Source organism: Saccoglossus kowalevskii, chromosome 6 (assembly GCF_978046115.1).
Source record: "Saccoglossus kowalevskii chromosome 6, keSacKowa6.1, whole genome shotgun sequence".
In the NCBI taxonomy this organism is placed as follows: domain Eukaryota; kingdom Metazoa; phylum Hemichordata; class Enteropneusta; family Harrimaniidae; genus Saccoglossus; species Saccoglossus kowalevskii.
This window is the reverse complement of record NC_140646.1, coordinates 24,219,578-24,237,135: the sequence shown is the minus strand read 5'-3', so window position 1 is coordinate 24,237,135 and position 17,558 is coordinate 24,219,578. Positions and strand designations below refer to the sequence as shown.

Genomic DNA, 17,558 nt, shown 5'->3' with positions numbered 1-17,558 from the left:
ATCAAGGTAAACATCACAAATGACGTTTTTGTAGACGAGAATGCCATTTCATTTGAGTTTATTTTTATATGTTCTACAGTATTAACACTAATAAAAGTCATTCATGTCATCCTATGTTCATTTTGAAAAGTTAATTTATTGTCACTGAAATCATATCAAATTTACATTATTACCACATGTTTCAAATTTAAACAGATGATCTACAAGACAATGAGAGTGGTTGTGTCCTGATTTTAAAATACAATGTTTTGTACATATTTTAAAAACATTTCCTTAAAACTGTCTCGACACATTTACATGAACTAGTAACACTCATATCCCGTGAATTTCAGTTGGAAATAATGCAGTGTTTACTAGAAATCGCAAGTTTAGTCATTTTGACAAGACGCTTTATGTATTTAATGACGACCTAGTATGTTGTGTTTCTGTATATCCAGGATTTCTGACAAAATCATATATATCATTCCATGTACTTTATTATTTACTTTATTAATCTGAAAACCTAAAAATAAATGTTAACTCTTTCTTTACGGTATTAATAAAGCATTATTCTATTCTATTCTATTCTATTCTATATGACAAAATAAATGTTTGAAAGAGATGCCTCATAAAAATGTATGGCTCTGAGAAAATATGCTTGCCCTGCGGGTGTATTGATGAATACATTGGACTACGAATTATCATAAACTACTAGTAAAAGTGCTGCTTTTGAAGCCAAGTAATAATTTTATGGAACAATAAAATTCTCCAATATGCATTTGCACTAATTGTGTTGGTAGCACAATAATAATCACTAAATATGTTTATTTGAGAATATCAACAGAACATATAAATCTTGTGAACTATTTGCTAATTTAGTAGTTCTTGAAATTGTACACAGTCATTATAGATTATGTGTTTCACGGCATTCTTGTGTCTGCATCATTGGGAAACTTTCTCCATCTTTATTTGGGGTGTATAAAATGTCATTTGCACGATATACCGAATCTTGACCTGGTATTTCATTTGTCGCACTGTCCACAAGTTTGTCTTTGGTATTTCTGTGGGTAAAGAAAAAAAAATATATAGTTTGGTGAAAACCTTCTAAGTTTGAAAATATAACAAAGTTTAACATGCATCATATTGCTAGTATTCAACATATCTAACTAAACCTTTTTTCTCAGTTTGTTTTAGTGTGCATTTATTTCATCTAACATATATTAACCTACCATACTTGTAGCTATGGCTTGTCTATCAGACTCAGCTTTCGATGTTTCTTTTAGTAGAGGGGGGATAGCTGGTACAGGTTACAGGAAATAAATGCAATTTACGTTTTTACAGGAAATAAAAGGAAAAGTTCTATTTACAATAAAAAAAATAGATTTTTACACTTCACAGATAAAGCAAATTGCTAATTACATTTTTATAATGTACTTGATAATTTGTACTTAAGAATCAAACTGGAAATTGCATACAAATTACGACATTTAATGTTGAAAAAGCTTTATACGCTTACAAAATATAAGGTCTTTGTACAAATTAAGGACGAATAAAATAGCTGATTAGATTTTACAACGAATTTTTTTATTTACGTTAAATTACATTATTACGAAAATAAAAACAATTGATTACAGCTTACGAAAATACCCCTTACTGGAGCTCTTAGTAGGTGTAGCTTTTTGCAACACTACTTATAACATACATACTTCAGGTAGTGATTATCCTCCATTGTTCTACCAGACCCACCAGAGCTAACTGCTATTTAGCTCATATTAACTATTACTGATGCAGTTGACAATTGCTGATATTTATTTATCTTTATTGTTTGTATAGTTTGTTTTTAAGGTGATTGCTTTTACAGTATTACTGTTTTAAGGTGCTTTGCATTATAGGTCATTAGTGACTACTGCACTATACTGACCATATATTGGGGGAGCTGTTGGACTATGTTATTTTAGATGATAGTTCAGCATTGTCTCTCTCAGCTTAGCTCAAATAGATTGGTTTTGACGGGGTGCCCTGTTCATTATCAAATAAAGTTTATAAATAATATCAGTTCATAAATAAAAAGTGTGTTGTATATACTTATATTCAATTTGCAAGCTTGCATTTATTTGCATAATTAATGAGCAACAATTCTAATATGCAAATAATTTTACTCATTGAGTGGTCAAAAATGGCACATTGGTTTACTGGGTTGCAACTGTTTTTACCATTGCTGACAACAGAAGGTCAGTATTGCAAATTAAACTTCTCAATTGTCCATAGTTAAGACCATTTAGAATCAGATGCATAAACACACAGACTAAAGAAATTTAGATACATATAGAATACCTAATGAGTGACCCATAATATCAAATTTATTAAATAAGTTTATCAATTGTCATGTTATTAATTGTCATTGTCATATTTGCTGCAAAATAATCATGGCACAAGAATAATAAATCTGATTTTATGTGTCACAAATGTTGGTATTATATTTAATGCACATTAGGTATGCAATTATCAGCATTTGAATCAATAGAAACTAACATCAGATTATCTGGATGTGAATCCTAAGCCTCTCAGCATATTACATCTCATTTGCATCTCATTTGCATCTAGGAATTCGTTTTTAGATGTACTTTGCAGCCAGTTTATTAAAAGAAAGAAATTATTTTTGGAACCAGCAATGTATTTTGGCAAATTCTTAAAAGATCTTATATATACTTACACTTTCACTTTATCTGTAGATCCATTCCAAGGTCTTCTTCTTCTTAAATGCATTGTTGATTTTGTGTATGGAAGATCCGCATATGTGTCATCCCAGTATGGATCTTTCTCTAGATTCGGTATTTGTGCATGTAGCTGATCAACCAAAATGAAACCAACCTGCAATAAAGGACCATAGATTATCAAATGTGTTGTACTTTAAACTGTTTGTCAGTCCATTTTGACATTTTAAAGTGCCAAACTAACCACTAGTGTTACTAGGAGCCTACATGATACTAGCCATCAACTGCATTTACACACAAACCTTCTGCATTTAGTATCATTCAAATTGCAAATAGTTTGTTAAAATATTGAATGATGATATTATAAAAACAAAATTTGTTCTCAAACAGAAGGAGCCTCTAATTTTTAATGGCTGTTAATTATATGTAACTTGTTGTCAAGATAATGCATTTTACCTGTACATTTCTGTCAATGATATAATTCAGTTCAAAGTCATCATCATCGCCACCATATGGATTAATAATGGCTTGTGCCACCTGGAAGATTATGATTAAATAAAAGTGTTATTCAAAAAAATGTACTTCATGTACATTATTATACATTGGTAATGATGACTGTATTTCTATATTTCTAGGATGTTGAATAAAGTATATAGTGGAATGTATCACTTATATTTCTATATTATAACCATTCCTGTTGGGTCCTTAATTTTATGCCAAGCTGTTCAGTGGGCAGATGATGATAAGTTATATAATGGAATACAGTAAATATATGCACATGCACAGTACACATTGATAGATACATTGTGCATATACTTAAATATTCCATATATTAATTAAATAATTCAATCCACAGAGTGCAACAATTAGTTACTGACAGTAATTTCATGTTCAAGTGGATTTAATTTAAATTCCCAGATATGAAAAATTAAACTGACTAATTAATGCATTAGTATAAGTCTATGTTGTTTAATATTATTGTCCCTGTTGGCATAATATGTGCCAAATTAGTAGTATAGTTGGGAAATATATCTACCACACTAGGAATATGTGAGAAGTATACTTTCCTTAGCTTCATTTACATAAAGGAAACTCTAATTTTCCAAATAAGGTATTGGCTCATTTACATAATGGAACTCTAATTTCCAAATAAGGTATTGGCTCATTTATATAATGGAACACTAATTTTCTCAATAAGCTATTGACCATTTACATAATGGAAACTGTAAATTTTTATATAAGGTATTGATTTATTTACATTTTGGAAACTATAAATTTCCATATAAGATATAGACTCATTTACTTAATGAGAACTGTAAATTTCTACATAAGGTATTGACTTCATTTATTTAGTGGGACTATAAATTTCCATATAAGGTATTGATTCATTTACATTTTGGAAACTATAAATTTCCATATAAGATATTGACTCATTTACATAATGAAACTATAAATTTCCATATAAGGTATTGACATCACATGCTTAATGGGTACTGAAAATTTCCATATAAGGTAATGACTTCATTTATTTAAAGGAACTGTAAATTTCCATATAAGATATTGACATCATTTACTTAATGGGAACTATAAATTTCCATATAAGGTATTGACTTCATTTACATAATGGAACTGTAAATTTCCATATAAGGTATTACCTTCATTTACATAATGAGAACTGTAAATTTTCATATAAGGTATTAACTTCATTTATTCAATGGGAACTGTAAAATTCCATATAAGATATTGATATCATTTACTTAATAGGAACTATAAATTTCCATATAAGATATTAACATCATTTATTTAGTGGGACTATAAATTTCCATATAAGGTATTGATTCATTTACATTTTGGAAACTATAAATTTCCATATAAGATATTGACTCATTTACATAATGAAACTATAAATTTCGATATAAGGTATTGATTCATTTACATTTTAGAAACTATAAATTTCCATATAAGATATTGACTCATTTACATAATGGAAACTATAAATTTCCATATAAGGTATTGACATCATATGCTTAATGGGAACTGAAAATTTCCATATAAGGTAATGACTTCATTTATTTAAAGGAACTGTAAATTTCCATATAAGATATTGACATCATTTACTTAATGGGAACTATAAATTTCCATATAAGGTATTGACTTCATTTACATAATGGGAACTGTAAATTTCCATATAAGGTATTACCTTCATTTACATAATGAGAACTGTAAATTTTCATATAAGGTATTAACTTCATTTATTCAATGGGAACTGTAAAATTCCATATAAGGTATTGATATCATTTACTTAATAGGAACTATGAATTTCCATATAAGATATTCACATCATTTACTTTATGGGAACTATAAATTTCCATATAAGGTATTGATATCATTTACATAATGGGAACTATAAATTTCCATAAAAGGTATTGATATCATTTACTTAATAGGAACTATAAATTTCCAAATAAGATATTCACATCATTTACTTAATGGGAACTATAAATTTCCATATAAGGTATTGATATCATTTACATAATGGGAACTATAAATTTCCATATAACTTATTGACTTCATTTATTTAATGGGAACTGTAAATTTCCATATAAAGTATTGATATCATTTACTTAATAGGAACTATAAATTTCCATATAAGATATTCACATCATTTACTTTATGGGAACTATAAATTTCCATATAAGGTATTGATATCATTTACATAATGGGAACTATAAATTTCCATAAAAGGTATTGATATCATTTACTTAATAGGAACTATAAATTTCCAAATAAGATATTCACATCATTTACTTAATGGGAACTATAAATTTCCATATAAGGTATTGATATCATTTAAATAATGGGAACTATAAATTTCCATATAAGGTATTGACTTCATTTATTTAATGGGAACTGTAAATTTCCATATAAGGTATTGATATTATTTACTTAATAGAAACTACAAATTTCCATATAAGATATTCACATCATTTATTTAATGGGAACTATAAATTTCCATATAAGGTATTGATATCATTTACATAATGGGAACTATAAATTTCCATATAAGATATTGATATCATTTACTTAATAGGAACTATAAATTTCCAAATAAGATATTCACATCATTTACTTAATGGGAACAATAAATTTCCATATAAGGTATTGATATCATTTACATAATGGGAACTATAAATTTCCATATAAGGTATTGACTTCATTTATTTAATGAGTACTGTAAATTTCCATATTAGGTATTAACTTCATTTATTTAATGTAACTGTAAATTTCCATATAAGGTATTGACATCATTTACTTAATGGGAACTGTACATTTCCATATAAGGTATTGATATCATTTACATAATGGGAACTGTACATTTCCATATAAGGTATTGACTTCATTTATTTAATGGGAACTGTAAATTTTCATATAAGATATTGACTTCATTTACATAATAGGAACTGTAAATTTCCATATAAGGTATTAACTTCATTTATTTAATGGCCACTGTAAATTTACATATAAGATATTGACTTCATTTACATAATAGGAACTGTAAATTTACATATACGGTATTGACTTCATTTACATAATGGGAACTGTAAATTTCCATATAACCATATAAGGTATTGACCTCATTTACATAATGGGAACTGTAAATTTCCATATAAGGTATTGAGTCTTATCAGCTTACCTTCATCCATCCAAAATAAAAGAAGAATTCCAAGACAACGAGAACGGGAAAATATTTATCGATTACATGACTATCATAGCCTCTTGTTGGATCCAGATATTGTCTTCCAAGTACACTGCATAAAAAATAGGTATAACATGCTATGGTAACTACCTGCAAAAAATGATAACATTCAGTTCTTTGTCAGATATTACTGTAATATTTACAAATATTCAAATACATGGTTTAAACTATATTAAGGTTGATTAACAATTGTTTTTGTTATTGCAACCACAAGATATAGTTTCCTCAAACTACAATAAGATTATGGTAAAAATGTCATATTGCAAATTAATTTGCAGTGATTTTTATGAAATCTATTTTCTATTCTCCCCAATATCCTTAATAATCCAATAATGTGTGATAAGAAAATAATGACAGAATCACTACATACAAAATTAATCAGGGAGACCAGTATTGAGGAGGGTGGGGGCTTAGATATCGTATTAGTAATGTATGCACTTGCATAAATGACAGAATAATGGTTTCAGTAAGTCCCATTCAAAGATCCAGTATAAAATAAATGCAATTTCGGGTTTACATGCACTTCTATTACCGTAAAATCTCTAATAGAAGCCGCACCCATTCTTTTTGAACAATTGAGTCCCAAATATTCACCATTTCTCATATGTGTAGTTGCTCTAATAAAAGCTGCATCCCCTCTGTTGCATTGTACCATTTTAATAGAAGCCGCGGCTTTTAATACAGATTTTACAGTAGTGAAGCGCTTCTAATATAGAAAATAATGAGGTATGAATAGCTTCCTGACAATCCAAATGTTTAAACCAGGCAGTTAACTATTAAAGCGAGAAAGTCGTCACCTGCGCATGTGTCAGATGGTCATAGCATGTCATAGTTTGCAAACAAGTGTCTACCCATGGGTCTTTGTGTTTTTAGTGTGTTATCATTGCTTGAGACTCAATTCCCTCTCGCTTTAATTACCTCACTACAGTACTTAATCAGCGCACTGAGATATAATCCTGCACGCCCTCCCCTGATTTGCTTGACCCACACATATATCAGTAAAGTATACTGCACTGAAACCATTTGACAATTAACCTATGAATTTACCATTATTTAGAACATTCCATAAAAGCCCAGTATAAATATGATTGGTTATGTTGGTAATTTGATTTCAGTGTAAATATATAATAGGTGCGTTTAGAAGTAGTGATAATTGTAATATTCATTCAATCAACTCACCTGTGTATATACCAACGGTATGCTCACCCAATCATAAGACAATATATCTTGACAAAACTGTCTGTGTACTTGAAATCTCTGAAATTGACAACAATTTGTTGACACTGACAATTCATAGACTGCAAAAAAAGTTTAAGTTTAAAGCTTGTCATATTACCAAACCATATACATTTGTGAATAAGAATTTTAGCAAAAACCAACTGTTTTAAAATGACACATTAAATACTTTTTTAATGATTCCAGTACTAGTGTAGTTGAATCAGTTTCATTTTGGGGACTTTCATGATGCTGTTTACTATTTCATTTTAAAATATTGACAAACATTACATTTTTTTCATAATTTTGGTACTTAACACATATTATTATACATCTGTCACCGTAACGCCATAAGTTACAGCGTGCTGTAATTTTATGGGGTATTTTCATATTAGGAAATGTGAATTCCAAATATGAATAATAATAAAAAACATGGCTGCCACCAGAGTTGGACCAGACACCACACAAAGAAGTTTGCTGATTCTGTTCTAAACATTTAGAATTTCGGCATTCCCATGGTGTATCCTTTGCCCGTCGGTCGATACTCCAGCTGTACTGTCTACATGAATACTTTGAGGTATCCTCATAATAACCACATATTAATTGCCTCTATTTTCTGGAGTAAACATTTTCACCACCTGGAGAATACAACTGGTGTAAACAATGGTTGAAAACTCCCATAAAACTGTCCTAAATAGGCTAGTTGTTGAGATCCTCCTGAACAATAAATAAACAAGATTATCTCTAGAAGTGCAACATACATAATTTGGTTGTTCAGAATTGTCTCATAGTTGAGTGTGTCATCAACCAGCGTTCCACGGCAGCTCTTGCATAACCCATAGAAATACAGTGGTGCACGTCTTAGCAACTGTGACGTAACTCCACCCCGAGAATAAAATAAACCTGCTTTTTAAGTTTTTACATTTTACATATAACCCCTGTAGACAGTTATGTTATGTCTGTTAATTAAAATTAACGAAAACTAATTTGTAGCACTAGGTTCAATTTATCTCCAGACAAATAATTACTTAATTACCATAAAAATGAATCAAATAAAGCTTAGAAAGAACTCCCGTGTGCTGAGAGTATTAGAGACACAGTAAAAATTAATTCAAAATTATATGAACAGATTTTAACCCAAAACTGATCATATTTGTACATTGTCCTAGAGCATCTATGTACAAAGTTTCATTGAAATGTGATGATTAGTACTTGAGATATCAGTGTGAAAGTTGAAAATGTATTAATTATACAAATTAGGTGATTAATATGCATAAATATATACCAACAACTAATTGGCTCTCTGCATAGTTAGATTCATTTAAAAGTGATGATTAGTACTCAAGATATCTGAAAAAGTTGAAAATTAAATAATTATGCAAATAAGTTAATTAATATGTACAATTATTTACCCCAAAACTAATCAGATATCTGAATAGTCCTAGAGGATATATGTACCAAGTTTCTTTGAAATGTCATGATTAGTACTTGAGATATATGTGAAAATCCGAAATTAACTAATTATGCAAATTAGGTTATTAATATGCACAAATATTTATCCCAAAACAATCGATCTCTGCATAGTGCTTGAGTATCTATGTACCATGTTTCATTGAAATGTAATGCTTACTACTTGAAATATCAAAAGCTGAAAATTAATTTATTATGCAAATTAGGTAATTAATATGTACTGATATTACCCTAAAAACTACTAGGTCTGTGCAGTGTCCTATGACATCTAGGTACCAAGTTTCATTGGAATGTGATGATTAGTAGTTGAGATATCAGTGGAAAAGCCGAAAATTTACTAATCATTATGCAAATTAGGTAATTAATATGCACAGATTTTCACCCAAAACTAATCAAAACCTAGCATTAGTTCAGAGCATCTATGAACCAAGTTTCATCAAAATCCAATAAGTGGTTCTTTAGATATCAGTGGAACAGTCATGGAACAGCTAAAAATTAGCTAAGTATCATGCAAATTAGGTAATTAATATGCACGGATTTTTACTAAAAACTAATCAAATCTGTGCATAAGTTCAAAGCATCTATGTACGAAGTTTCATCAAATTCAATGAGTAGTTATTTAGATATCAGTGGAACAGTCATGGAACAGCTAAAAATGAGCTAATTATCATGCAAATTAGGTAATTAATATGCATGGATTTCTACCAAAACCTAATCAAATCTGCACATTGGTCCAGAGCACCTATGCACCAAGTTTCATCAAAAACTGATGTATGGTTCTTGAGATATCAGTGGAACAGACGGACACACACACACACATACACACATACAAACAGGGTAACTGCAAAGACTCCCATTGCGTGCTTCGCACACGGGAGTCAAAAACCTAAAGAGATTTTGTATTAGTAAGGTATATGTATATATAACTTAACCCTGAATGCTAAAGTAAATTTTTATTACGTTTCACAAAATATACCTAGTTTTTATTTTTGAAAACATTTTTATCATTATAGGCAATCATAAATTATATCTTTTTCATGCCAAATTAACTTTTAGTTTGCTTAAATATAAATTACAAGATATAAAAATTACATGCTAAATTAATTAAATAATGAATTATAGCTACAAAGTACTAGTCACATCATGGTATTCTTCTATAGCATCTAAGTACGGTATTGTGTTTTAATTCAATGACATTTTTATATATAATTTTATTAGTTCAATTGAGGGCTGAATTCATCATCTAATTATTTTTATGTGTACATCTCCATCAGTCAATATAAAGTAACATCACCACTGAAAATACCATGATTATAGTTACTATTCAACTTTATATCAGAGTGAAGTATTAAATGATATGATATGGTTCAAATTCCAAACTATTTAACATTTGTACTGGGTGTTGGGAATTAATTTTACCTAAGTTACTAGGTCAGAAGGTCCAATGCAGCTCCAAAGTTTCAGGTCCTACCAAAACAAATAGCTGCATGGTCCTGATTTGTTATCAAACAAATCAATATGGTTGAAAACATTATCAACCACAACCAAAAAATGTAAACACTACTGTTTTATTCACTGATTATCCACAACAAAAGTATCACAAGTTCAATAAAGAATAGAACTTCAATCAGATTGTATTTGGTAAATTAAATTCTCCTGCGAAATTACTGTAATTAGATGACGTTTAGAATTTAGTTCAAAACTATGTAGACCAAAGTTAAGCAGAACAATTTTTCCTGTAGGAGTCCTTACAAAATTTTCATCTACATTTTCATCCACATCAGTCAACTTTTTAAATCACTTATCAAGCAAATGCTGAATAAAATAAAATTTTCATCTACATCAGTCAACTTTTTAAATCACTTATCAAGCAAATGCTGAATAAAATAAAATTTTCATCTACATCAGTCAACTTTTGAAATCACTTATCAAGCAAATGCTGAATAAAATAAAATTTTCATCTACATCAGTCAACTTTTTAAATCACTTATCAAGCAAATGCTGAATAAAATAAAATTTTCATCTACATCAGTCAACTTTTTAAATCACTTATCAAGCAAATGCTGAATAAAATAAAATTTTCATCTACATCAGTCAACTTTTGAAATCACTTATCAAGCAAATGCTGAATAAAATAAAATTTTCATCTACATCAGTCAACTTTTGAAATCATTCATCAAGCAAATGCTGAATAACTGTATGATTATACCGATACTTAGTAAAACTGAATCTAAGCTAGTTATGTTTAATTTCCATTTTACAATTGGTTACTTCTTTTAGAGTTTAGAAGTTTCTCCTGGCACATTAAACGATTTTTGCTGAAATTTAGTTTTCAATTTCTACTTTTGAAAATCAATAACCAAATACAATATGGTGTATTTTCCTGTTGTACAGTATGTGTACCCGTACAAAGAAGTTGATTCCATAATTTTCCCCAAATTTGATGTTTCACAGATACCGGTATATTGTAAACAAATGGGTAACTATAAGCTTTCTTTCTTCGAGAACAACAGAGATTTTATTTTATTTTTTATTAATAAATTATTGTCATTGCAAAATAACATTTATCAGTGCCACACTGGAAATAAATGAGTAAACTGTAGCTATACACACATACAGATAAGCATATTATGCATCAGAACACACATGCTAATATGTTTGTTTACATTTCAGGTGGTTCTGTTGTTGATAGCAACATGAATTAACTGAGGAATGAGGTAAATGATTTGCACGTGGGAACCATATGTGCAAGCCTTTCATGTAATCCCTATTACTCACAATCTAAGCACTGAATTAACCAGTGTAACAATAATTAGAAAATATTTGACAGTAAATTTGTATCATTATAGCAGAATTTTTTTTATTTGCAACCAAAATAAAAAAATCTATATTTCATAATAAAGCTACTTTATATAACTTGCGTGGTGTGTTTGACACATTTTTATGCTTGTTTTGTATTACTATACTAAAGATGCATATTAAAAAGTCGGCCAACTGAACGCGAAAAATAAAACATGGAACCCCCCGAACGACATGATCAACTGATTTCACCTTTACACTAATGAGTGGTTATTGAACTAAATGTAGGAGTTGCGTCAATTCGTCACAAAACATATAATTTCTTTGTATATTTTATATTCATTAGGCCAACTGAACACCGAAAATTAAACATGGTAACCCCCCCCCCCCCGAACTACATGACCAACTAACTGATTTCACCTTTACACTCATGAATGATTATTGAACTAACTGTAGGGGTTGCGTCATTTCGTCACAAAACATAATTTTGTTCGTATACCTTATACTCAGTCGGCCAACTGAACACGAAAAGTAAAACATGGTACCCCCCCCTTCCCCAGAACTACATGATCAATTATTTTCCCCTTTACAATAATGAATGGTTATTGAACTAAATGTAGGGATCGCATCATTTCGTCACAAAACATATAATTTTTTGGTATACCTTATTTGCTCATTAGTAGAAAATGTGCTTACGTAAATTGCTGAGATGTTGCTGTGGTCAAAACAGGTATAAAATATTTTAATGATTCACTATTTAGCAAATGCAATTTTTGATTTATATGTGCTACTATTGGAGATGCGCTTTTAAGGGACCAAATAAAGGAGGAGGTTTCAGACCAATAACACTCTGGAAATATCTAACAGCAAAAACAATTGTGCCATCGAACTGCAATACTTGTATTATTCATATCAATAAATTGTGAAAAATAATTAACCAAAATGATCAAAAACAAAATGTCTAAAGGAAATTAATATGTCTGTGGCAAAGAAAGGAATTTCAAACTCAATTTTTTGTCTTTTTTTATTTCTAAATTTATTTGTCGTGTTCAAGACTGATTCGTGTAGTTGTTTTGCATAAACTTATATGAAAAGTAATTTTTGTTAATAAATAAATACCATAACATGCACAAGCAATTGGAATTTTTTGAAAATACAGCTTTACCGTAGTTCTATTTTCGGGGATAGATCGAACTTTGTAACAGAATGTTCTACGTTGGTAGGGCGTGCACCACTGTACCATATGCATTATTTCTATAGGCTCTGACGGTCGAAGAGCCGGTGAAAACAGCTAAAGTCAAGAAAACAGCACAAACTCAACTATGAGACAATCCTGAACAACCTAATTTATATATGTTGCACATGTTAAGGTAATCTTGTTACACTGTTAAGGAGAGTCTCAACAACTAGCCCAAAGTATGTTTTTTGAGAGTTTTCAATCGTTGTTTTCAGCAGTTGTGGACGCCAGGTACTGAAAATGTTCGCTCTCGGGAAAATATTTGATTGGAACATTTTAGAATGCATGATACAGCTACTTATTAAAGTTTTGTTTTTAAGGATCGATGCAACTAACTAGAAATAAATATGAAAAGTTTAAAAGCACTACCGATTCTTGATATTTTGCTGAATGAAAGGTTCTATTAAATAAATTATAAAAAGAGGAAGGGTAAGTTTTATCCATTGGAACCATGCCTTGTATTGTCGGAGACTTTGAGACCATCCCTCAAAGTAAACCGGACTAATGATGGGAGGACACCCAGGTAAACAGATAAACAAAATACATATAGAGATAACTCTTGCTGGTACAGTGACAAGATGACATCATATAAAATACAAAGTTCATTTGACATGGATGCGTGCATGTACATGTAAAGATAAAAAATAATATAGCTCTTGTAAACAGGGTTCGAACTAAGGGATGGATCATTCGATCTTGGGAGTGGGGGGTGGTCAGACCAAGAGAATTTTGTTTTCCGTTTTTTTTTACTATCTAAATTCCAAATTTTTTTTACACAGATTATGTTTACATTATTTTTTTTTTTTCGAAAGTATAGTTGTGATTATTTTTTTTATAAAGATTATTCATCTAAATTATTTTTTTTTCCAAATTGTGACCACCCCCTCTCAAAATCTAATGGTCCATCCCTAAGATTTTAGAACATTATTGATTTAACTTGCATACATATGCTTCAATCATAATATTCATTTTTATACATTTTCTTTTGCATTTTTTTATTTCTAGAATATGAATTTGGTACTATTGAGCAACTATTTTTCACAAACATTAAGTTTTTATACAAACTTTTCAAATTATTATTTCAGTATATATGTATATATAATCGGTTTTCAAGACTGTTCTCTTTTAGCTCAAATATAACATGCAAAACAGCACCTGTAAAGTATTTTTGCCAAAATTTCCAAAAAATCTTCAATATGAATATCAAATTTAATTAACAAAAAAAATATTATTTGGGTTGTGTTTGCACTTTTTGTTTAAAAATCTAAAATTAAATATTGTGAAAGGATACAAAAAGTGCCTTTTAATATAGAGTGATGCTTATTGTACAATGCAAAATGTCTAAAAATACTACATAGTTTAAAGGTGCAACCTGTGTGTTAACACGTCATTTTTAATATAGTTGTTTGATACTGTATATACATAAATACATTGGACTATGATTTATCATAAACTGAAAAAGAAAAATATTTTTTCGGCCATATTGCATCTTTGAAAGCGAAATACATATCAGCCCTGGTAAAATCACAAAATAAATGCACACATACCTCCATTATGTATCTATGGGACAAATCTTTTGTTACTGTCTTATTATCTCTGAGTGTTGTTGCTAGGTTCATAGCCCAAATGCATGGCAACCAGAATTTGGTGTGTGGAGATGGAACAGATTCATATATCTTTAGTTCACCGTCGGTCAATAAGCCTGAAAAAAAAATGAAGGAAAAATAGTAAAAGAGCATTTTTAATATATTTTGAGAATAAACTAAAATCACTTTGAATTTTTGTATTTCCACTAGCTCATGTACTAATATGTTTAACATTCATTTTCAATTCTGAGCTGTTCTTGAAAATTTGCCAATAAACATTAAAATAATTATTAAATACCAATTGGGGTATCAGATATATGAACTCAGGTCAAAATAATCAAAAATAGCATAAATTCATAAAAAGCTGGTTGAAAGAACACTGTAGAAAATGTATTTGTTTGGGGTTGACCATTAGAAACTTTGGGGAAAGTTTTAAGCTACTTTTTATTTCAAATGATGTTGCTGTTCATTTTTTATATTTTTATCTTTTAAATATTTTTTTCTTTAACTTTCCCTGTGGAGTTTATTTTTTATTTTTTTCTCTATGCAGAATTCTACATTCCCCCAACTTTCTTATTGTCAATCCCTAAACCAGGGTATGGGAAAATACTGATGATGAACAGAAGTTCAGATACTTTCAGATAAAGAAAAAAATATATGATTTTCACCTGCATTTCGAATATGTTTCATAGTAGGAAATCTTTTTAAAACTGGTACAGACACAGCACGGTAGACAAGTACAGACATCAGATTATACCATCGCACAAATGCACGTCTCGCCATCCGCGTGGTGTTATCTGTCCCGTGTACCTGGCTGGATACCACTAATGCAAATTCATCGATCCAAGTCAGTATTTTGTACATGTTCCACCATCGTCCAACTACGAGTGAGACATAGAAACCAAGCAGAAAACTTAGGGGAATCACTTTCAGACCCTGTGCTGCATACACGCATACCTGGATGATACAATGCATACCGGTACAAATTAAGACGTTGGTCACCTATTATATTGAACACTTTAATTTTTCACAAAAATCACAAATTTTATTGAACTTGAAAAGATAAGGAATGCCACTAAGAATTATAGCAGTGATCTTTTCATTCATTGAAATCTTTACGATAGAGTCATGGTGGATTTTGCAAAATTTCAATCTAATAGCGAAAATTGATGGCGGAATTAAAAAAAATCATTTTCATGCTGGAAACAAAAATTACAGGGATCAATAACAGAGAAAAAGGTTCAGCACACCTGAATCGTAAAGAAAAAATATTACACAAGATTACTCCAAATACCCCAATGAAAATAAAATAGCGCAAAACTGAGTGAACGAAAGTATATTTTTTCACAGTTTTTCTGGTTTCGGTTATTACCGGTCTGCCTCTAAGACAAATAAAACAGATTTTAGGGATTTATTAAGATCATTATGCTGCAATTTTTATTAAATAAGAACAAGAAACAAATTTGTGTTAATATTTTGCACCAAACCATTTACCTGCCATTTAAAGAATGGACCATCTGAAATTCATTCCATGCATTTTTAATAATATAATTATTAAATTTCATAATTCAAACTGAAACAAGATAACATAGGAACATTTTCAAATGATGTTACTGTACACTCCATTAGAATGGCTGGTTGGTTCGAACTGTCATTGAAATTTATGATAAATATTTAAAAAAATGAAGGAAATGGACTTGTTGTGCAAATAGTATAGTTATGCTAATTCTGTACTAAAGCACACATAAAAAGTATTTTCCTGGGAAAACATTTTGAAATCAGATGTGGTATCCACCTCCCTATACTCAAACGGCCCATCCCTTAAGGGCTAGAGCGCTTGCTCATTGAGAAACTAAAAATTTCCTTGTTCCTTATTAAATACACTTGAGAAACAGTACTTACGCTTTCAAATATTTCTTTCTGGTACTCCTCCGTGAGGCCGAGGCGATATATCATCGCCAGTGCGTAGTAAACAGACAAAAAGACGAGAAGTTCCGGCCATATCAATTTGTATATGCTGGCCCGCCAAATAACCAACAAGCGGCTGAAACTGAAAAACTTGGCATGGGAAATTTGTAACGAGTAGGAAAACGTCATGTTCGAGCGTTAAAAGTGTACTGCTACTTGGGTGACATACCACGGGATAATGTGATCCACCCCCACACCGCGTTCCGCAAAACGAGAAGTATCGTTTTCTTTGATCAGAAGTCTACGTGAAAGAGAAGTTTAGTTATGGGAATTCCCAGTGCTGGACAATGGCTACCGAGTATGTTTCTACCGGAGGTAGAACTAGAATGGTACGTGCACTTGATAATACTAGTGTTATCACCGGTCCCTTGTTATTTTAAAGAGATACGTACATCATCATTCTGTCACGATGATAAATTACGGTCGGGTCATGATGGGTTGGCCGCTATATGTGGGGTTTGGAGGATTTTGAGGAAAAAAAAGAAGCTGAAGGAAAAAATGCTCTACTAACTATGGGATATAAAACAAGACTGCAACCTTGTTGCCATTTGCGTGAAAACAAATTAATTCTTCAAAACTCCTCCTAGTTATTAAATGACCCGCCCCTGAACCCCAGCCCGTCAAACAGGCGTCGGCTGCTAGTTGACTATGACGCCGTAAAGTGGCAGACTGCTTAGCGCTTACTGCCAAAACTCGGATCATTATCTTCTAAATCGACATACATTGACTGACTGATATTTTAAACTTATAAATTACAAACTTGAACTCTTTTAAATATACATGTTACATGTTCACCCCGTGAAATACAATATCCAGAAACTGCAGTAATAAAT

The 17,558-nt window shown here is 30.5% G+C and overlaps 1 protein-coding gene across 1 annotated transcript; it reads right to left on the bottom strand.

Annotated features, from left to right (window-relative positions):
- Positions 1-771: 771 nt before the first annotated feature.
- On the bottom strand, positions 772-17,021 carry LOC100378668 (bestrophin-3-like). The gene is made up of 8 exons (XM_002735070.4): positions 16,660-17,021; positions 15,426-15,714; positions 14,719-14,873; positions 7,630-7,707; positions 6,388-6,540; positions 3,150-3,230; positions 2,693-2,850; positions 772-1,040 (listed from the first exon to the last, which is right to left on the bottom strand). Exons 1-8 carry the CDS (start codon positions 16,852-16,854, stop codon positions 884-886), a joined length of 1,266 nt encoding a protein of 421 aa, XP_002735116.2. The 5' UTR covers positions 16,855-17,021; the 3' UTR covers positions 772-883.
- Between the last annotated feature and the right edge of the window lie 537 nt (positions 17,022-17,558).

Excerpts from the sequence above, each read along its gene's own strand:
- LOC100378668 (XM_002735070.4), bottom strand. The coding sequence starts at position 16,854 with ATGACGTTTTCCTACTCGTTACAAATTTCCCATGCCAAGTTTTTCAGT. Across the intron at positions 7,708-14,718 it reads CCCATAGATACATAATGGAG|AGATTTCAAGTACACAGACA; the intron begins GTATGTGTGCAT and ends TGTCAATTTCAG. Across the intron at positions 3,231-6,387 it reads TTTATTTTGGATGGATGAAG|GTGGCACAAGCCATTATTAA; the intron begins GTAAGCTGATAA and ends ATAATCTTCCAG.